Source organism: Gadus chalcogrammus, chromosome 20 (assembly GCF_026213295.1).
Source record: "Gadus chalcogrammus isolate NIFS_2021 chromosome 20, NIFS_Gcha_1.0, whole genome shotgun sequence".
Lineage (NCBI taxonomy): Eukaryota > Metazoa > Chordata > Actinopteri > Gadiformes > Gadidae > Gadus > Gadus chalcogrammus.
Window position 1 is genome coordinate 22,010,901 of NC_079431.1, and position 22,509 is coordinate 22,033,409.

At 49.9% G+C, this 22,509-nt stretch overlaps 1 protein-coding gene across 5 annotated transcripts in view; it reads right to left on the reverse strand.

The window, feature by feature from the left end:
- dip2a (disco-interacting protein 2 homolog A) overlaps positions 1–22,509 on the reverse strand; it is a 204,777-nt gene that overhangs the window by 30,763 nt on the left and 151,505 nt on the right. For 4 of the 5 annotated variants that reach the window (XM_056580043.1, XM_056580042.1, XM_056580039.1 and 1 more), the window contains 12 exons: positions 12,561–12,654; positions 6,510–6,629; positions 5,988–6,102; positions 4,963–5,102; positions 4,582–4,718; positions 4,334–4,414; positions 3,959–4,086; positions 3,539–3,653; positions 2,300–2,501; positions 2,081–2,190; positions 1,189–1,269; positions 604–727 (listed from right to left, as the gene is read on the reverse strand). In XM_056580043.1, the coding sequence (XP_056436018.1) occupies positions 604–727; positions 1,189–1,269; positions 2,081–2,190; positions 2,300–2,501; positions 3,539–3,653; positions 3,959–4,086; positions 4,334–4,414; positions 4,582–4,718; positions 4,963–5,102; positions 5,988–6,102; positions 6,510–6,629; positions 12,561–12,654 (1,447 nt within the window). The remainder of the gene's footprint in view (positions 1–603; positions 728–1,188; positions 1,270–2,080; positions 2,191–2,299; positions 2,502–3,538; positions 3,654–3,958; positions 4,087–4,333; positions 4,415–4,581; positions 4,719–4,962; positions 5,103–5,987; positions 6,103–6,509; positions 6,630–12,560; positions 12,655–22,509) is intronic. The other variant, XM_056580040.1, reaches the window with a different exon arrangement.

The window sequence follows — 22,509 nt, forward strand, 5'->3', positions numbered from 1 at the left end:
CAACAGCAGAGGAGGAGATGGAGAGGGGAGGAGGAAGGCTGAGGAGGAGGAGGTGGGGAAAGGTGGAGGAGACTAAAGGAAGAGGAGGAGACGAACAACAGAGAAGGCGACGAACAGCAGAGGAGGAGGAGACGAACAACAGAGAAGAAGGAGACGAACAACAGAGGTGGAGGAGACGAACAACAGAGGAGGAGGAGACGAAAAACAGAGGAGGAGGAGACGAAAAACAGAGGAGGAGGAGACGAACAACAGAGGAGGAGGAGACGAACAACAGAGGAGGAGACGAACAACAGAGGAGGAGGAGACAAACAACAGAGGAGGAGGAGACGAACAACAGAGGAGGAGGAGACGAACAACAGAGGAGAAGGAGACGAGCAACAGAGGAGAATGAGACGAACAACAGAGGAGGAGGTGGAAAAAGTAGGAGGAAGGCTGAGGAGGAGGAGACGAACGGCAGAGGAGAAGGTGGAAGAAGAAGTAGAGGATTTTGAGGAGGAGGAGGAGGAGGCAGCGGAGGCGGTGGCAGAAATGGAGGAGGTGGAAGGAGAAGTGGAGGAGGTGGAAGGAGAAGGGAGAAAGGGGTGGAGGTTGGTCCTACGTTACCTGGCGGGTACACCAGAGCAACATGATCACCGGCGTTCAGGCGACCTTTCTCCGCGAGTGCCACGGCAACCCTCTCGGCTCTCTTGTGGAGCTGTAGACACGAGGCGGAGCTGACCACCGCGCCCTGGTGGACAAACACAGTACGGTCACACTGGAGCACACGTCTACACACTACATCGCATCCTGGACAACACGGGGACATGGAGGGATCCAATATAAGCACTGACAACTCATTTAAGACCCCTGCATTAACTCAGGAGTTAGGATTAAACAACACAAATTACTACATTTTACTTAATAATGAAGTCATAAATAATGTACCTCACTGGTAATTAGCTTATAACTAAGAATCTGTCACTTTAACTTAAATTAACTTATAAATGATTGAATAAAGACGAATTAATAACTAATAAATAGAGCAAACTATTAATAACTTATCACTTATATTGGACTAATTACTTCTGATTTAGTACACTTTTTAGTAAAAGTCTAAAGGTCTCTTTCGGAGCTGGTCGTGCTGATGAAGCAACACTCTGGGCTCCTTCAGATAAGAGCCATTAGTCATCAACAGCAGGGGGGAAGTACCTTGGCGTTGAGCACCAGGAAGAGAGGGTGGTCAGGGGTGGCCTGAGCTCTCCACTGGAGCACGTCCTGCATGTACAGGAACTGTGGAGCAGAGACGGAGCAGGAGCGGTCAGACTTGGATGAGGTGGGCATGTGGAGCTGTCTCTGACCCCACGACCGGCTCATGAAGGATGCAGTGGAGCGAGGGCATGAGAGAAGGAGCTGAACTGGTGGGAGAGTCAATAAGCGTAGAAGCATTCCATGGAGCTGAATCTACAGTCCGTATGTATGGCCGGATATATGTGTTCACACATTAAGGGACATATTGCTGATGAGGCTCGAGCGAACAAGACGTCATGCTTCAAGTATGCAAGGGAAGTTAAATGTCGACATTGTACAATGTACAAAACCGTTTTGAGTGCAGTTACGACACTGGTGTGTGTGTGTGAGCTGATCTCATGAGCACAGACACAGAGGTGAACAGAAGGTTCAAAGATAAGAGTCTTCCTACTTAATTAGTTCAGGCAAAAATGGACAAGTAACATTTAGACAGCACCCTTGCTAAGACGCATCCCCATGATCGCTGACTCAGAATGCATTGGTTTAGTTTGAACGCCTTACGTGTTGATAGTATGACTCTCTCTCTCCCTCACCTGTCTCTGCGGAGGTGCTGGTGAAATGGAGATGCTTTCTATCTTACGTGTTCAGTGAGATGCACAAGACTCTCTCTCAACTCACTCTGTCGAGGTGGAATGGAGATGCTATCTACCTTACGTGTTCAGTGAGATGCAAGAGACTCTCTCACCTGTCTCTGTGGAGGTGCAATGGAGATGCTATCTACCTTACGTGTTCAGTGAGATGCAAGAGACTCTCTTACCTGTCTCTGTGGAGGTGGAATGGAGATGCTATCTACCTTACGTGCCTGGTCATTGTCCTCCAGCTGGGACAGGTCTCTCCCGCAGGCCTGGGCGATCCTCTTCCCAGCAACCAGGTTTCCCACTATCATGGAAGCTGGACCGACCTCTGTGCCCCGCCCCGAGACCAACGGCACCAGTCAGTGTCACGTTATCCTCATCACACTCATCACTGTTCATTATTATCATTTGCATGGTCCTCATGACCGTCCACCTACCGGCTTGTTTCTGCCGGGGCTTGGGCAGGTTAGTGACGCAGGTGTGGGGGCACATGAGCACGTTGCAGGGGTGCAGGCAGCCCTCCAGGAAGCGCTGCTTGGTCTCCGAGATGTGGATGCCCCCCAGTGGGGCCTTGGGCAGCGTGTTGGCGGGGACCAGCGCCAGACAGTACACCCCCACCTGGTGGATGCTGTCGATGGCCTGCAGTGACATCACACAACTACGTTGCACAATCAGGACTTACAGGTTTTTGTATACATGTATATACACTTCCGTTCAAAAGGGGTCACACAGACGATTTCATGTTTTCCATGAAAACTCACACAGGTTTTCTAATCATCAATTAGCCTTTAAACACGATGAGCTCAACAATGTACCATTAGAACATAGGAGTGATGGTTGTAAAAATGGGCCTCGGTACACATATGGAGATATTCCATTAAAAAATCTGCTGTTTCCAGCGAGAATAGCAATTTAACACCTTAACAATGTCTAGTTTGTATTTCTGATTAATTTAATATTCACTCTTAAAAAATAAGGACATTTCTAAGTGACCCCAAACTTTTGAACGGTAGTTTATATTGTTATCATTTAATTATCGCATTTTAAATGATGTAATATGTATGTTGTATATAGCATTTAAGACAATATATATACCATGTTGAATAGTGCACGAATATGACGTGCCATGTCGTCTTGAGACTGACATTTATCAAGCAGAGTTGTGTGGGGTGAGGCTGTGAATTTTGTGTGTATTAAAGATCAGTATGCAGCGATGAACTTGATGTGTGTATTAAAGAGCATGTTGTGTGTATTAAAAAGCATGTTGTGTATATTAAAGAGCATGTGTGCATTAAAGAGCATGTTGTATGTATTAAAGAGCATGTTATGGTATTAATGTGTATTGAGGTCCATGTTGTGTGTATTCAAGTGTATTAAGGACCATGTTGTGTGTATTAAAGTGTATTAAGGACCATGTTGTGTGTATTAAAGAGCTAGTTGTGTGTATTAAGGACCATGACGTGTGTATTAAAATATAAGGACAATGTTGTGTGTATTTAATTGTATTAAGGACTGTGTTGTGTGTATTAAAGTGTATTGAGGACCATGTTGTGTGCATTAAAGTGTACCAAAGACTGTGTTGTGTGTATTAAAGCATATTAAGGACCATGTTGTGTGTACTAAAGTGTATTAAAGACCATGTTGTGCGTGGTATAGATAAAGAGGGGTATGGCCACCTGCAGCACGCGGCTCATCCACTGGAAGCTGTCCTCCTCGGAGGCGTCAGGCCGCTGCTCCGCCACCACCACGATCCTCTCATCGTGGAGCACGGCCACGGAAAACACCGCTATCCTGGGGACAGGACAGCGTGAGGACCATGGTCCCCAAGGTGCTGCTCATTAAGTTATGGAATTATTTCTCTCTTACTTCTGCATACATTTAAATCTGTTTGTCGGTTTTAGCTTCTATGTTTTATTGTTTTCCATTTCCTTATTCTAGTTTCTATCTAGTTTCGGTTGAGGCATCAAACCAACTAAGGTTCAGGGGTCAGGAGGCAGGGACACCATGGTCAGGCTAGAGACAGAGAGGGTTGTACTTTGGCCCCTCTACATCTTTTGAGTAGAGTAAAGAGGTAAAGGGTGTTGATGTTTCCTCACCTCCCCCTGTAGACAAACTTCATGGGCTCCACGGCCAGCGCCGTGGCAACCACGTCATCTGCATTGTGTCTCCGCCCGCTGACCACCATGAGGCCATCCATCTTCCCCACCACGAACACCAGGCTGTCCTGTAACCAGGGCACAATGTTCACCCTCCAGAGCCCAGGCAGGAGGCCCATGTGATGTCATGAGCCACGTTTAGTGACTGGATGTTTCTGTCCATCTTAAGAAAATCAAATTCATATTCAGTGACATGATCCTGGTTACTTAATCCTCCCCATGGACACCGCCACCACCATAATAATGACATGTTAACCTTCGTCCTCCTCATCATCACAATACTCTCCATCATCATCATAAAGAGACAGTACTGACCGGACCCACGAAGCCCAGTAGCGATGTGCGTGTGAATGGCCGGTCGCTCACTGGGATCCCAGATAGCTTTACTGGGATGGTCTGGAACCACAACACACACCATGAGAAGCGCGCGCACACACACACACACACACACACACACACACACACACACACACACACACACACACACACACACACACACACACACACACACACACACACACACACACACACACACACACACACACACACACACACACACACACCTCAAAGACGTTCTTGGTCCTGCCCGGCAGGCCGTAGTAGGCAGTGCCGGTGCTGGCCGAGCTCACGCAGATCTCCCCCACCTCGTCCGTATGGCACAGGTACGGCGTGCCCTCAACCCGCACCACACACACCAGGGCTGGGGGCGCACGGGGAGGACATCAGCAGCACTCAGACAAATGGGAGATTTACAACATGGAGCCACATCTTCCTCAACTAAATACATGTTTATTGGTAGGGCTCAGCCCGCAAGCACAAGTAGTGGCACTAACAGGGGAAAGGGGCAAAATAAATAAATATATATATATTTTTTTATAATTTAGCACTTAATTTAAATTTTTAATTTTATGAATTTGCACGATTATATCAAACGATTAATTTACCTGCGGGCATCACCTGACCCACGTCCTGGACGGTCAGCACCGACAGCTTCTCCTCTGTGTCGACGCGGATCACGCTGTGGCTCAGCCCACCCATGGAGAGCACCGCCTTCCCCGGGGGGGGCACCCCCGACTCTGGGGGTCTGGGGCCGACAAGAACCAGGAATGAGAAGATGTCTAGATTCACGATTTAACTTGGGACGGATCGATGCAGGTTTCCAATGAAAGACACATAGTTGTTGTCATAATAATAATAATATAATAATTCATTGAATTTATGTAGCGCTTTTTTTTCTTGAAACTCAAAGCGCTTACAGTGAAGGGGGGGGACCTCACTAACCACCACCAGTGTGTAGCACCCACTTGGGTGATGCACGGCGGCCAATCAGTGCCAGAACGCTCACCACAGACCAGCTTGAGGTGGAGACTGAGGGAATTAATGAGTCAGCCAATTATACAGGAGGATGATTAGGGGGCCAGATTGAATGAGCCTCGTTGCGCAGTTTTGTCCAGGACACCGGGGAATCCCCTAATCTTTGCGATAAGTGCCCTGGGATCTTTTATGATCTCAGTGAATCAGGACCTCAGTTTTACGTCTCCTCCGAAGGACGGCACCTTACCTCAGCACAGTGTAACCGTCAATGCACTGGGGAATCGGGGATTGATGTTTTTGGCCAGTGTGCCACCTACTGGCCACCACCCGACACCACTTCCAGCAGTAACTCAGTGTTCCCAGAGTTGGTCTCCCATCCAGTACTAACCAAGCCCACACCTACTTAGCTTCAGAGATTCAGCTAAGGCAGGGTCTCCATTGGTCTGGCTGCTGGTTGTTTTGTGGGTGTGTGTGCCTGTGTGTGCATATGAGTGTGTGCATCCCATGTCATATATAGCTCCTCCATTTGAGACTGCGGTTTTCACAGACGCGGTTTACCATTTATTATCAAGAACCAACAACATATTTCTCATATTCAACAGGATTTGTGATGGCCCAGATTAAGGCCGGTCGGGGTGCAGTAAGAGCGGCCCACCTGCGGATGGCGACGGTCATGGCTTCTGAAGAGCTGGCACACGGACAGATGACCTCAGGACGCAGACCGCGAGCCTGGAACACGTTGAGGAAGGCATCGCAGGAGGAGATCGACCCTGGTTACACACACACAGGCACAAGCACACACACACAGGCACAAGCACACACAGGCACAGGCGCACACACACACAGGCACAGGCACAGGCACAGGCGCACACACACACACACACACACACACACACACACACACACACACACACACACACACACACACACACACACACACACACACACACACACACACACACACACACACACACAGGATAAGTGAGTCACACCCAACGAAGGTATTGAAATCCGTTCCAAACCAAGTGGATGGGTCGTTAGGCGATGAATTGTGGATGTAGATCTGTTTCAAGTGTTCCTGTGGAGACACCCAGCGTGTCTGCCTGGTACTCATGAGAGCCTGGCGTCCCAGCCCAGCATGAAATGGAAGGAATAGCGTGGGAGAGGGGGGACTCACAGGGGTTGGCTCCGTCCGCTACGATCAGCATGCGCAGGGAGCTCAGGCTGAGGTCCCTCTGGTCCCTCTGGGCCAGCAGGGACCAGTGCATGTCCCGGGACTTCACCACCGCCACCCGGGCTGCACACACACACACACACACACACACACACACACACACACACACACACACACACACACACACACACACACACACACACACACACACACACACACACACACACACACACACACAAATATATATATTCTTTAAAGTTTAGATGTAGCCTAATTTGAATATTAAAAATGATTAACCTAAAGTCTGTTGCAACAGACTTTAGCCAAACTCTAAACACTCACTTTTTTTCGCGCATGCTGACAGGTTGACATTTTAATCGTTACATTTTTATTATATTTATTTATTTTATAATCGATTTTCTTTTAAAAAAAAAACATTATTGAACATATATTCAGATTACGATTAAAAATCGATTAATCGCCCAGCTCTAACCAGACGCCACCATAACCCACCAGAACCCACGAGACCAAACCAGAACCCACCAGATCACACCATAAAACATTAGTGATGGGAATCGAGAACCGGTTCTTGTTCAGAACCGGTGCCGAGTCAACCGATTCCTTGGAATCATTAGCAAGCCTGCTTAATGATTCCGCTTATCGGTTCCGGTCGCGGCAAATGCGTCATGACGTCACACACGCTGCTTTTGTTTTGGTTCAGAACGCAGCAAACACGGCGCCGCCGAGGAAGAAGCGCATTGTGCGTTCACACCAAACGCGACGGGGCGACAAGATCCCATACAAAGTGAACGTAGAGACGCGTATCGGGCGAATTTTTCGCGAGAGAAAACGATAGTTATGTTATTATAACTCTAGTTATATGATTGTAGTCCAGACAAAAAGGCTTAAGTCACCAGAGCACATTAAGACTCAAAAAGCCAAGGAAATGTAAAACACAACAGCTTAATAAAAAACGAATTCCTCCTAGATGAAGCAAGACAATGATCAAGAGAGAAAAAAGTGAGTCTGTAAAGACTCCGGCTCTAATCCGTGCTTAATGGAACTCATGAAAAGGAAAAGGAAAAACCAGAGCAACACGGTTTCCAGTAGGTCCGCTACCACCGGGGGCGGAGCTACGGAATCCGGCTCTCCAATAAGGGGACTCTCTCGGCCGTTTCTTATTTGAAGAAAACGGCGGGAGTGCCACACTGGCAAACAAAACCACCTGACAATTGGCGAGCCAATAGAAAACCCCCCTAGCCTGTTTTTCATTTGAAAAAAGGTGGAAGAGTAAGACTGGTAATCAAGTCCAACTCGCTAGCCGGCGAGAGGAAATCCAACCACGCCGCTTTAAAGAACATGTCTATATTCTTAAGCCGTAAAAGGGGTCCCTGACTCCAGCACAGAGTTGCCGAGTGAGCCCCTGGACATGTCTAACATGTAAAAACGGACAAAGGGGCCGGGGAAGACCAAGACGCAGCCGCGCAGATGTCTTCCACCGAAACGCCCTTCAGTAGAGCTGTTGAAGCGGCCACGCTCCGTGTGGAGTGAGCTTTAACGCCCAACGGTGGCGCGAAGCCCTGCCGAGAGTAGGCCAAGCAAACCACCTCACATACCCAGCGAGGAAACCGCTGCTTAGAGAGAGCGCGGCCCCTGCTAGCATTGCTATAACACACAAACAACTGTTGTGTGTAGCGGAACGCGGCCGAGCGATTCACGTACATAGCCAACGCCTGAACCGGGCACAGGAGATGCAACTCCGCCTCCGCCTCACTAGAATGAGGCGGAGGGTGAAAAGCCTTAAGCACAATATCCCTCGACCGAAAATAACTATTAATGTTCTTCGGGAGGAACGCAGGATTAGGTCTGAGCAACGCGAAAGAGCTGTCCTCGTTTAGCAACAAGCAACTCCGGCTGACAGACAGAGCGGTAAGCTCACTCGCCCGCTTGGCAGAAACCAAGGCCAACAAGAGCGCCGTCTTAAATGACAGGGCATCCATAGGGGCCTGAGAAAGAGGCTCGAAAGGATCCCTGGACAATCCGCGCAACACGGTGGGGAGATCCCAGCGTGGTGTAAGCACGCGTGAAACAGGCCTAACCCGTCTAGCCCCACGCAAGAATCTCTTGACCAGTGGATGGCTGAAGATCGGTCCACCATCACAGCCTGCATGGCCAGCCGAAACGGTTGCCGCATAGACCTTGATAGTGGAGAAGGCCAAACCTTTTTCCAATAAGTTTTGCAGAAACGAAAGCACGCTTCCCACCTCGCATTGAGATGGGACAGCGTGGTTCCTCTCACACCAATTAGAGAAGGCGCACCACTTCGCCGCATAGAGGGAAGAAGTAGAAGGCGCACGAGCACTCGGAATAGTGTTGATAACCGTCTCAGGCAAACCTTTGCACTGCAGGATCAACCTCTCAGGAGCCAAACCAACAGCCGTCCCGAGACATCGGGCAACAGGATGGCGTCGCGCCGAGGAGGCGAAAGCATCGCAGTCATGGTGGCTGAGTCTAGGCAAAGCCCCAAGTAGACTGTCTGCCGGCTGGGGAGCGGGGAGCTCTTCTCCCAGTTGATGGCAAAACCCAGGAAGGAGAGATGGTTTATCACCAACATGGTGTCCCTTCTCGCGGTCTCTTCTGAGTTGCTCAGAATAAGCAGGTCGTCTAGGTAGAAGAGAATCCTCTTTCCCTGACGCCTGAGCGGTTCCAACGCCGTCTCCACACACTTCGAGAAGTTGCGGGGAGCCAGGGAATAGCCGAACGGCAGACAACGGTGGTGGCAACGAATCTGTTGAACACGCGAAGATCCAGAATAGGTCTCTTTTCCCCTGACTTCTTGGAAACCAGGAAGTAGCGGGAATAAAACCCTAGATGAGACTCGTGGGGGGGAACGACAGTGATGGCCCCCTTTACCAAGAGACGTGCCACCTCTGCTGCCAGAGCCGTGCTCGCAGCCGGGTCCCGTAGCGTGGTCTCCACCAACCCCATAAAGGGTGGGGGACGACGCTTGAACTGTATGGGATGGCCCCATCTCAACGTGGTGTCCAACCACGATGGCAGAACGCACCGCTCTTGCCAACACGCATAGCGGTCAGAGAGAGGGCGAGCCGACAGCTGAGGAAGACCGTCCAGGAATAACCCGTATTCCTCTGCCCCTACCGCCTCCACACTGCGTCTGAACCAAGGGGGGCTTCCCATGAAAGGGAGGAGGCTCAGCGAGCGTAGGAGACGTACCAGAACCAGCAAAAACAAAAACTGTAAAAACAACGAGCTGTCTAGACGTCGCGCTCATGCCCGCTGAACAGGGAGCGAGCCGTCCGACCGCCGCACCTGTGCGCATGCGCTGTCCGCAGGCTGTAGCCACAGCGCGCGGACCCGTCTCCTCACCTCCAGCAAACTGTTGAAGGGAGGTAGAGGGGATAATGTGGGGAACCAGGAGACCGGTACAAGCGGCCGTATCCACGGGCTCGTGCAACGAGTCTCTGATCCGTCCACGAGGCTCCAAGGGACGCCGCTTCTTAGAAGCAGGTGAACCAGAGGCCATGTGAACACGCCGTCCGACCACCATCCTACAGCCACCGGGCTGAGAGGGGAAAGAGGCAACATGGAGGAACGCACCACAAGCGTAGGACGCAGGTGGCCTGAGGAATATCGCTCTTTAGGTACCATGTACTGCCGTTCGGCCGAACGGTCTTTACTTTTTTCTTTAATAGGGAAAGAAAAAGTAGGAGCAAGCTTCCAGAACTTCCCGGTCCGTGGCGCTGCTCTCCCCGTCTGCGGCGGCTGCTGCTGCTGCTGCACCGGGGCTGGAGTCGGAGGCAGCCCCCTGGAACGCTGAGACCGGCCTGGACCCCGCTTCCTCACAGCCTGCTGGCGGGAGGTGCCCGTGAGAATCGCCCCGAACCGGGAACGATTCTCACGGACTGACTGCTGGTGCGCGAGAACCGGGAACCAAATAGGCCATCCGGCGCTAGTGGACCCTGGACGAGGCTGGCTCGCTCTTGTTCCGGCACCGCAGTGTGGGAGAGCCATATGACCCTTTGAATCATGGTAGCCCACGCCATATGCCGGCCGGCCGAAACGGCTATCGGCTGGCATAGCTGGAGGATGGTGCTGGAAAAGCGGGAAACCGCCAGCCATCTCGCGGCTTCCTCCGGGCCGTAGGCCTCCCTGTCAGCCGACAAGGAGACCATGGCAGAGGAGAGCAAGGCGATGTTGTTGACCGCCGCCGCGGATTGAGAGGCACAAACGAACACCCTGTCCGTTAGGCCGACAAATTGCTTCTGGAGGCGGTCGGGGGGCAGCGGCTTTTCGGACAGAGAAGCGCTGCCAGGGGAGGCTCCAGGCGAGGGATCCCCCTCGCCTGAGTATCGGTCCACCCCTCCACGTTGGTGAATCTGTGTAGGATCTTACCGGAGCCTTCAGGGTCGAAGGGTCCCCACCTGCAGCAGTAAACAAGTGCTGCACAGGCGGGAACAAGGGGCACTGGGTAACCCGCCGGGAAGAAGATGGGGTGCGAAAGCACTCGCCCTGCATATCGTCAGATACGAGGGCGAGAGGCGGGGCCGGCATGGGAATCCCTTTGATGGCCACCGCCTCACCCATGATCTCCCGGAAGAGATCGGTCATCCGGCGCGGGCCCTTGTGTTGTACGACGGTGGCGGTTGTAACCCGAGAGCGGGAAAAACCGGACGCCGAGTCGCCGAAGACGTAGTCCATGGAGGCGTCGATGATGCCATCGTCGTCGTCAGGGCCGGCCCTGAACAGGTCGATGGCGTCGGCCAGTTCCACTGCAAGGGAAAAGAAGAGATGCCTGGAGAGGATCCCCTCTTCAGGCAGCTCCCGGCAGGCGACACAGGAGACGGGGGCCGCCATAGCAGCCGCGGCGTGGTCGGCGCCGAGGCACCGAAAGCACGCCAAGTCACCCGGTGCCAGGGAGGCGGGACAGGAGGTGCATAGGAGTCCTGAAAAAGGACCTAGCTCCAGGAGCGCTCTCAGGTGGCCCTGAAAAGGGCCGTTTGTCCACGGCCTCGCCCGAGCCGCTGCCACCGGCTTGGGAGATCCGTGTTGAAGTTTTCATCTTCTTAATAGTAGTTCTCAATTTCTCGCTGATAAGCACAAGTGCTGAAAGAAAAGGGAGGATGAGCGACGGTATACACCGCGTTATATAGACACAATACCGTGGGGAAATGTGGGCGGTGCCCACGCTGATAGGTGCATAGTTTGAATTTTCAGCGCGCACGGGACAAGCCCATAAGGCGAAGCCTAGACGGCGTAGCCTATATGAAATAGAACCGGCGACGAGTTTTTGTCGTGATGACAGCCAATCAGCGTTCAACAGCTTGACAACTGAGTGACATGTGTAACGTAACAGCCAATCAGCGTTCAACCGTCAAACTCAGTGCTGTGCAGTCCGGGGTGAACTGCACCATGGAGGAGGCCAACAGCTCTGTGCGCTTCCGGATGGCCGTAGCGTGGGGAGCTCTCATACGGAATGGGCCTCTCGGGGTTTGTTTACCGGCGTTGCTATGGTTTCCGGTCTTGTGTGTTCCAACGGTTTAATAGGTAGGCCCATCTAATAAATCTCTGTCTAATCAACACTTCATTTAGTTTATGTCAGTTGAATTTTGTTACAAGTTGAATGCAAATGATCACTGTTAACATTGCAAAAGGCACAAGCTCTTACTTGACTCTTTTCAGTCTGTGTTTTTAGTTTTATGGCACATAATGATGGCATTTGGGCTTTAAAAGCCAAACGTATATTATTTTGTCTAGACCAATTGATTTGAAAATATACAATTTCCGAATACTTGACGCACTTCTGATCAGATATTCAAGAGATTTAATACAAACAAACACATTTGTACTTATTTTTTCACCCAATGAGAATCGTTAAGAGAATCGATAAGGAATCGGATCGATAAGCAGAATCGGAATCGGAATCGTGAAATTCTTATCAATTCCCATCCCTATAAAACACCCCACCAGAACCCTCCAGACCCCAGCCAACCCCACCCCAACAGAACCCACCCGACCCCGGCAGACAGGCCTTACCCTTGTAGGTGTGCACCTTCTGGATCCAGGAGAGTGGATTGACCTTCATCAAGGAGTAGGGGATGCTGATCACGTGCATTCGGTTCATAACACTCTGCCAATCCACAACAAACAAACAAAGGTAAACCAACACACATAAACAAACAAACGTAAACCAACGCACATAAACAAAACAAACAAACGTAAACCAACACACATAAACCAACGCACGTAAACAAACAAACAAACGTAAACCATCGCACGTAAACAAACACATAAACAGACTGGAGGATGTGTTCCCCGATCGCAACATGCCTCACATATTCACTCCCACATGATCACAGCCTCTGGAATACGCTCCCCTCTGGATTAATGAGCCAACTGTCAGCATTCACACTCATGAGCTCCCTCATCTACAGACAGCCTGGGATTTTACACCTTTAATTGTTGATATTTTATGTATTTATACATATATAGTGTTACGACCCGGCTCGAGGGAAGTAACATATAGTCGGCAAACAAGGATTAAGTATATGAAAACCGGGTTTATTGATACAATAGGTTGAACCGACGGGTGAATGAGGACCATGCTGCTGGCTCTGGCTAGCGCCCGAGTGAATAAAACCTCCCAGGCTTTATAGGCAACAGCAGGTGCCAGGTAACGAAGCGAAGGAGGGGCTGAAGGAGGAGCTCCAGGAGCACTGCAAAACAGGGAGCAGATCTGCACATAACACCCCCCCCCCTTAAAACGGTTGCTCTAGGCAACCGCCAAGTTACACAAACAAACTACAAACAACAAAACAAATAAACATACCACAGATGCTTCTGACACTCATGACCTTGAACTCAAAGGACGAAGGACGAAAGAACGAAGGACAAAGGACAAAGGACAAAGGACGAAAGGACGAAGGACAAAGGACAAAGGACAAAGGACAAAGGACAAAGGACAAAGGACAAAGGACAAAGGACGAAAGAACGAAGGACAAAGGACTAAGGACTAAGGACTAAGGACTAAGGACTAAGGACTAAGGACAAAGGACGAAGGACTAAGGACTAAGGACTAAGGACAAAGGACAAAGGACAAAGGACAAAGGACTAAGGACTAAGGACTAAGGACTAAGGACTGAGGACGAAGGACTGAGGACGAAGGACTGAGGACTGAGGACAAAGGTCTAAGGTCGAAGGACCAAGGACCAAGGACCAAGGACCAAGGACCTCGGGCGAAGGACCTCGGGCGAAGGACCTCGGGCGAAGGACCTCGGGCGAAGGACCTCAGGAGCCATAAGCACCCTACCACTGGCTAGGTCATTTCCCAGGATGAATGACACCCCTTTAATGGGAAGGCTGGAGCACACAGCTACAGCCTTTTGAGCAGGTTGGTCCATGTCTTGGATGGCAGCACATTTTTTCACCACTTTTAGTAAGGCAACAGGCTGATAAGACTCATGTTTCCTACTCAAGACAGGGCAATCGGCAATGAAGTGACCACTGTCCTTGCAATAAAAACAAGTCTTCTCCAACGGAGTACTCACAGTAGCCGCTCTTCTAGCGAAAGTTGTAGAAACGGTGGGAGGAGGTTCTGAGCAGGTGGAGGAAGTGGATGGAACCCGAGGTCTACTAGAACCAGTCCTTCCCCTACGCTCACCTTGGTCGCTATCAAAGTTTACCTTGAGCGTCAACACAAACTTGTCTGCTAGAACAGCAGCCTCATCAAGAGTGGACACTTCTTGCTGATTGAGATAAGTACACACAGCAACGGGCAGACAATTTTTAAAGTCCTCCAGCAGAACTAATTGTCTAAAATCCTCCTTAGTCTCCGCCTTCTCTGACTTGCACCAAGAACTAAAACTGATGTCCTTTTCCCTTGCAAACTCTACATAAGTTTGTTCATCCAGCTTACTGAGGCCTCTAAAACGCTGGCGGTACGCCTCAGGAACGAGCTCATAGGTTCTTAGAATGGCGCCTTTAACTTTTTCATAGTCCTTGACATCCTCAATGTTTAAAGAAGCGTAAGCGTCTTGTGCTTTTCCCACCAAAACGCTTTGCAAAAGCGATGTCCAGGCATGTATTGGCCAGTCTGAAACGGTAGCCACTCGTTCAAAATGAGCGAAGTACCGCTCAACATTTTTCTCCGCGAATGGAGGTACAAGTCTGATGTTTCTCGCTACGTTAAACTGAGCCGAGGCAGAACTGGATGAGCTCAAAGCAGCATGCTTAAATTCAAACTCTCAAGAAACGCTCATGTTCTAGGTGCATTTGTCTTTCCTCTAGTTGCATTTGTCTCTCCTTAAGGATACGGTCTTTTTCTTTATCCTCTAGTTCTAATTCTCGAAACGCCAACTCCTTCAACCTGAACTCCAGCACAGCATCTGACATTTGAGGAAGAACACGCTGATGCTGGTATGCTGGTAGAGCCGACGTCCTCAGGACGCCTCCTTCTGCTAGGCTTGCCTTAAGTGCTTCTCTTAAACTATCTTTAAGACGTTTATCACCACTGGCAATCTCAATGTCATAATGACTGGCAAGACTAAGGAGCTGTTCTTTAGTGAGCTGATCAAGCAGCTCCTCCGAAGGTGCACTAATAAAGTCATCGATAGCCGCCATACTAGATGACTTCAATAACCAAGCAATACAAAATACACCAATCACTTTCACCCAAGGTTTTAACTTACATCAGTACGCCCAGCACTGATGTACACACCTCCTCCAACACTACAGCTGACAAATCCACAAGCTGTAGGACCCTGGACATGTTACCACAACTGTGTCCATAAAGCAATCACTAAAGCAACTTTACAAATCAATCACTGCTGAGCACAGTGAGCAAGCCTCCGAGTGCAAATGATCATCTAAGCAAGCCCCCTGGTATCTGCCTAACTTTAGACTAACCCTAATGTTCTTCTGAGGCGTGCCGGGCTCGAGGCTTCTTTAAAACAAAGCTCAGTTAACCTCAGCCATGTGACCAAGGCCCTGAAATGCTCGCCCCCACCAGAGAACACGTCTCCACCCAGGATTACCTCGAAAATAAGGAAGGCAAAATAACAAATGGTGTACCGATGGAAAGACAGATTGCTCCGCCCAGCTGGTACACTCCCTAACTAACCAGGGGGAATCACTCACAACTTAAAATCATAGCACTCAGATTCAATACTCATCCTACTCACCATGAAAGGAAGCTGCTCATAGCCACACTTCCAAAAACATACCAAGTTACCCTGTCTAGGGGAAAACTAGAAATAATTAACTCAGCAAAACTGATCCAGATTGATCCTGGACGAGCCCCCAATATGTTACGACCCGGCTCGAGGGAAGTAACATATAGTCGACAAACAAGGATTAAGTATATGAAAACCGGGTTTATTGATACAATAGGTTGAACCGACGGGTGAATGAGGACCATGCTGCTGGCTCTGGCTAACGCCCGAGTGAATAAAGCCTCCCAGGCTTTATAGGCAACAGCAGGTGCCAGGTAACGAAGCGAAGGAGGGGCTGAAGGAGGAGCTCCAGGAGCACTGCAAAACAGGGAGCAGATCTGCACATAACAATAGCCTATATATTTTCTTTCTGTATTTTTTGCTACTGGGATATGGGCAGCTTATTTTATTTCTCGATTCCATTTCATGAGTATGGGGTTGACACTAAGGTTTCAAAAGCACTTGCCCATCGGGCAAGTACAGGGGTGTTCCACGAACGGAGGTTTAACAAACACTGAGTTAACGTTGAACTCTAGGTTGATTGACCCTGTGCCGACCAACCCAGAGTTTTCGGTTCCACAGCAGCGGTTATGCATTAGTTCAATCAACTCGGGGTTGGTTAACACAGGGTTGTGCGCTCGATGTATGGATCATGGAAACCCTGATCGATATGGCGAAACGGGCCGCTTATTTCAATGAAATGGAACTCCAGGTTCTCCTGGAGAGCTATGACGAGGAGAAGGACATTATCACAAAAAAAGGGAACGCTAAAACCTCTGGAACCCAGAGAACCAAAGTCTGGCAGCGGATCGCTGACCGTGTAAATGCGTTAGTTACACGTCAAAAGCATGATCCTTAATATTTGAGCCATGAATATATAAATATCCCAGTTAAGCATTCTTAAAGATCCTACCACATAACCCCTTTCTTCTAAAACAATATGTACTCCGATTGCTTCCAAGCGGTCAGAGGATCAAGTATAAAAATGAAGTATAAAAAACATACAAACTGGTAAGCTTTTCCCACCATCGTATTGGTATAAATTTAAATAAGCCATTTTTTTAAGCCAATCGTGAAAAGGCCGACAGTCGGCAGACTGGATCTGGCCCTCAAATTGTCTTGACCCCGGTGGAAGAGCTGTTAATAAACATAAATTCAGGGCGCCCTGGCATGGAGGGGGTACCTGGAGGTACCTACCACCTCAGAGAGTCATGGGCCATACCCCACACTGGTTGAATGTAGGTTTTTGTGCTTTCTTGTATTTTAGATTTTTTTTGCCTTCGAAGTAACACATGCAAACCGTGTGCTTGCCACAGCGCATACTATTCCAAATGTTTCTTTTTTTGGTAACTGGGTAGAAAACCTAAAAGTGACAATTCATCAACTTCACAGATCAAGATGGATCAGTGCTTGTAATGAAGCCGCCGGCTACGATCGAACATTCTCCAGTGGATGCAAGTCCGTTGGGACTATTTTATACTTTATGTTGTAAATGCCTCTCGGCATAGTACTCAGACAATATTGCTCTTTGTATGATAGGAGGTCGATACAAATCTTGGATGGGTCATCTGAAACGACTGTGATGTGCTCAGCATCTCCAGCATTATAGCCTAGATAAAACTACCATTTGAAAAAAACTGAGGGCTACGCAAATAGTCTGGAGTGAACTGAGGCCAGGTCCTCGATTGGTAGTGTTGGCTATGTAAGGCTATTTAAATATATTAAAGATTTGCGCGAGAATCTATATCTCTCCACTCCAGCAAAAAGTCATCCAATATGCCAAGATGTCGAGCCGTGGTCTTATCAATCGCTCCCGGTGGATTGCACGTATAATTTGCGCTCTGATATCAGCAGTTCTCTCATCAAAAGGGCATGCCATTGTGAACACATGAAATCTGCGGTGAACGCCGGTTGAAATACCCAAAACCGGGTTACGTTTCAAACTTAACCTGCGCAAAAAACCTGGTCCGACCAGGTTTGATTCAGAGCATATGTTGCTATTAGAGCTGTCAGTTAAACGCGTTATTAACGTCGTTAACGCAAACCAAATTTAACGGCGTTAATTTTTTTATCGCGCGATTAACGCAATTATTTTATTTAAAAAAATAAAATACAATTTTTTTTTTTTTTTTCTTTGGCTCAAAACAAAGAAGCAGTAGCCTGACTGCTATGTTCAAATGACATTTGTTCAAAGCAGTCGTTTAATGGCTCTTTTTTTTGTATCGTCCTGTTTTGATCAGTATATGCCAATGTTGTTATCAATAAAATTCATTTGCCCAAGGCAAGCCGATGCACTTCACCATGTTGCTAAGAGAATTAAAATGAGAAGAATTATGGGACAAAAAAATCAAGGGATATATAGCATAGAAAATAATTTGTGATTAATCGCGATTAATCATAGTTAACTATGACATTAATGCGATTAATCACGATTCAATATTTTAATCGCTTGACAGCTCTAGTTGCTATAGCAACTAACATACCGTGATCCTTTTGGAACGGAAAACCTAGGGTCACAGCAAACCCTGGGTTAACTTACCCGGTTATGTGATAAAACCGGCTTTGTGGAACACCCCACTGGTCAGGTTCAACTTGCCCGAATGTAATGTTCACTTGCCCAAATTATAATCAGAATCGTGAACGGGCCTCTTTTTGCCAGGCACCCGGCCTGGTTTTGGGGGGGCTCAGAAAATCATCCTAGCTCAGACTGAAGCTGAATGTTAGCTTCCACACATGTTGTGTTTAAAAAATAACAAACTTTTTTGTTTACTTATTTATCGAGCGGTCACATCGTGCCATGAAGTGATTCCAGTCCACCGTTGCAACCTATAGACCTGCATGATTTTATGCAAATGTACATAACTAAATGTCAGAGGTAGTAGCAAAGATATGTATTTTTTAACTTTCAAGTTTCTTGTAGCTCTAACTGAATAATCACAATCGCGTTTCTAGAAGTGTTGTCAGTCACGATACTGGATTTTCTAACTTTGACACTATACCTGGAAAAATATCGATATTCTATACCATTTTCGATATCAGGGGAAAAGTTTTTTTCAGGAAAGAACATACCCAAAGTAAATAGAGTATATCGTAAAAAATAAATATATGGCCACTAGATTGCGCTGAAGAATATGTTTTCTGATTGAAGGCAATTAACCTATTTCCTAAGAAACCTTCTCTTATTCATTGATTGAAAACACCATGTTTAGTTGCAAAATTTGGCCCAGACACTGGATAATCTGTTTATGGTGGTTTTATTCGATCAGAATCAACTTTGTGGACAAAAATCAAACAGGTAATACTTGTGTGACTTGCTCCTAAAAGAAATGGGGACGTTTCTTCTTAAGTTGTTGTTTGCGAGTTTTAGTCACAGAATGATATGGTTTGGACTGTTGGAATAAGTGGAGGCCCAGCTTTCATGTTATATATACGTAGTTTGTGAGGGTCCAATTTCGTGAAAAAGATTGCTATTGCTGCTGTGCATGTGCACAGTTATGAAACCCAAAACCGTGTTCTTGCATATGACTTTCCTTGATAATTTGCCTCAATCCAAAGTACTTCCAAACTGCACTCCTCCATCACTACTCCATTTTCCTTCTACCTAAACCGTTTGCGGAGGTGCTGCACTTGAGATGCTAGCTGTGTTGGCTAACCTTTAGCTAACACCTTCGAAACACTGCCAGAGACCGCACTGCGATTGAGTGACAGAGGGCGGGGCTATATTTGCACTGAAGCGATGCGTGTCTGTGTTAACTCGCTTTCCGAGAGAAGAGAAGACAGCGCACTGATCAATTGCAAATACTTCTATTTTGTGTGATTTTGCGGAACAAAAGGTTGTTCTATTTCATGTAGGCTGCGCCGTCTAGGCTTCGCCTTATGGGCTTGTCCCGTCCCTGAAAATTCAAACTATCAGCGTGGGCACCGCCCACATTTCCCCACAGTATCGTGTCTCGCGGTGTATACCGTCGCTCATCCTCCCTTTTCTTTCAGCACTTGTGCTTATCAGCGAGAAATTGAGAACTACTATTAAGAAGATGAAAACTTCAAAACGGATCTCCCAAGCCGGTGGCAGCGGCTCGGGCGAGGCCGTGGACAAACGGCCACGTGCGCCTCCTGTCCCGCCTCCTGTCCCGCCTCCCTGGCACCGGGTGACGGGCACTTGGCGTGCTTTCGGCGCCTTGGCGCCGACCACGCCGTGGCTGCTATGGCGGCCCCCGTCTCCTGTGTCGCCTGCTGGGAGCTTCCTGAAGAGGGGATCCTCTCCAGGCATCTCTTCTTTTCCCCTGCGGTGGAACTGGCTGACGCCATCGACCTGTTCAGGGCCAGCCCTGACGACGACGATGGCATCATCGACGCCTCCATGGACGACATCTTCGGCGAGTCGGCGTCCGGTTTTTCCCGCTCTCGGGTTACAACCGCCACCGTCGTACAACACGAGGGCCCGCGCCGGATGACCGATCTCTTCCGGAAGGTCATGGGTGAGGCGGCGGCCATCAAAGGGATTCCCATGCCGGCCCCGCCTCCCGCCCCCGTATCTGACGATATGCAGGGCGAGTGCTTTCGCACCCCATCTTCTTCCCGGCGGGTTACCCAGTGCCCCTTGTTCCCGCCTGTGCAACACTTGTTTACTGCTGCAGGTGGGGACCCGTCGACCCAGAAGGCTCCGGTAAGATCCTACACGGATTTCACCAACGTGGAGGGGTGGGCAGATACTCAGGCGAGGGGGATCCCTCGCCTGGAGCCTCCGCTGGCAGCACTTCTCTGTTCGGGCGCCGGATGGCGCCCTAACGAAAAGCCGCTGCCACCTGACCGCCTCCAGAAGCAGATTGTCGGCCTAACGGACAGGGTGTTCGTTTGTGCCTCTCAATCCGCGGCGGCGGTCAACAACATCGCCCTGCTCTCCTCTGCCATGGTCTCCTTGTCGGCTGACAGGGAGGCCTACGGCCCGGAGGAAGCCGCGGGATGGCTGGCGGTTTCCCGCTTTTCCAGTGCCATCCTCCAGCTATGCCAGCCGATAGCCGTTTCGGCCGGCCGGCATATGACGTGGGCTACCATGATTCAAAGGGTCATATGGCGCTCCCACACTGCGGTGCCGGAACGAGAGCGAGCCAGCCTCGTCCAGTGTCCACTAGCGCCGGATGGCCTATTTGGTCCCCGGTTCTCCGAGTTGCTTGCGCACCAGAGTCAGGGCTCCTCCCGCCAGCAGGCCGGGAGGAAGCGGGGTCCAGGCCGGTCCCAGTGTTCCATGGGGCCGCCTCCGACTCCAGCCCCGGTGCAGCAGCAGCAGCAGCCGCAGCAGACAGGGAGAGCAGCGCTACGGACTGGGAAGTTCCGGAAGTTTGCTCCTACTTTTTCTTTCCCTATTAAAGAAAAAAGTAATGACCGTTCGGCCGAACGGCAGCACATGGTACCTAAAGAGCGATATTCCTCAGGCCACCTGCGTCCTACGCTTGTGGTGCGTTCCTCCATGTTGCCTCTTTCCCCCTCTCAGCCCGGTGGCTGTAGGGTGGCAGTCGTACGGCGTGTTCACATGGCCTCTGGTTCACCTGCTTCTAAGAAGTTGCGTCCCTTGGAGCCTCGTGGACCGATCAGAGACTCGTTGCACGAGCCCGTGGATATGGCTGCTTGTACCGGTCTCCTGGTTCCCCACATTATCCCCTCTACCTCCCTTCAACAGTTTGTGGGAGGTGAGGAGACGGGTCCGCTACAGCCTGCGGACAGCGCATGCGCACAGGTGCGGCGGCCGGACGGCTCGCTCCCTGTTCAGCGGGCACGAGCGCGACGTCTAGACAGCTCGTTGTTTTTACAGCGGCTGGTTCTGGTACGTCTCCTACGCTCGCTGAGCCTCCTCCCTTTCATGGGAAGCCCCTCTTGGTTCACACGCAGTGTGGAGGCGGTAGGGGCAGAGGAATACGGGTTATTCCTGGACGGTCTTCCTCAGCTGTCGGCTCGCCCTCTCTCTGACCGCTATGCGTGTTGGCAAGAGCGGTGCGTTCTGCCATCGTGGTTGGACACCACGTTGAGATGGGGCCATCCCATACAGTTCAAGCGTCGTCCCCCACCCTTTATGGGGTTGGTGGAGACCACGCTACGGGACCCGGCTGCGAGCACGGCTCTGGCAGCAGAGGTGGCACGTCTCTTGGTAAAGGGGGCCATCACTGTCGTTCCCCCACACGAGTCTCACCCAGGGTTTTTATTCCCGCTACTTCCTGGTTTCCAAGAAGTCAGGGGAGAAGAGACCTATTCTGGATCTTCGCGTGTTCAACAGATTCGTTGCCACGAGGAAGTTCAGAATGCTCACTGTCGGAGCGTTGTTCCGGTGTGTGAGAGAGGGCGATTGGTTCACATCCCTGGATCTCAAGGATGCTTACTTCCACGTCCCTGTTCGGCAGGCGCACAGGAAGTTTCTCCGCTTTGCCTTTATGGGGATGGCGTACGAGTACCAGTGTGTGCCGTTCGGCTATTCCCTGGCTCCGCGCACCTTCTCGAAGTGTGTGGAGACGGCGTTGGAACCGCTCAGGCATCAGGGAAAGAGGATTCTCTTCTACCTAGACGACCTGCTTATTCTGAGCAACTCAGAAGAGACCGCGAGAAGGGACATCATGTTGGTGATAAACCATCTCTCCTTCCTGGGTTTTGCCAGACTCCAGTGTTGGTTTGCTCGCCAACGGTTGGACCCCAGGCGACACAAGCTCAGGGTGCTCTTCGTTCCCCGTTCGGTGTCCCCAGACCTGGAATATTGGAAAAGACCCTCCGCCCTTCTCAGGGGTGTTCCC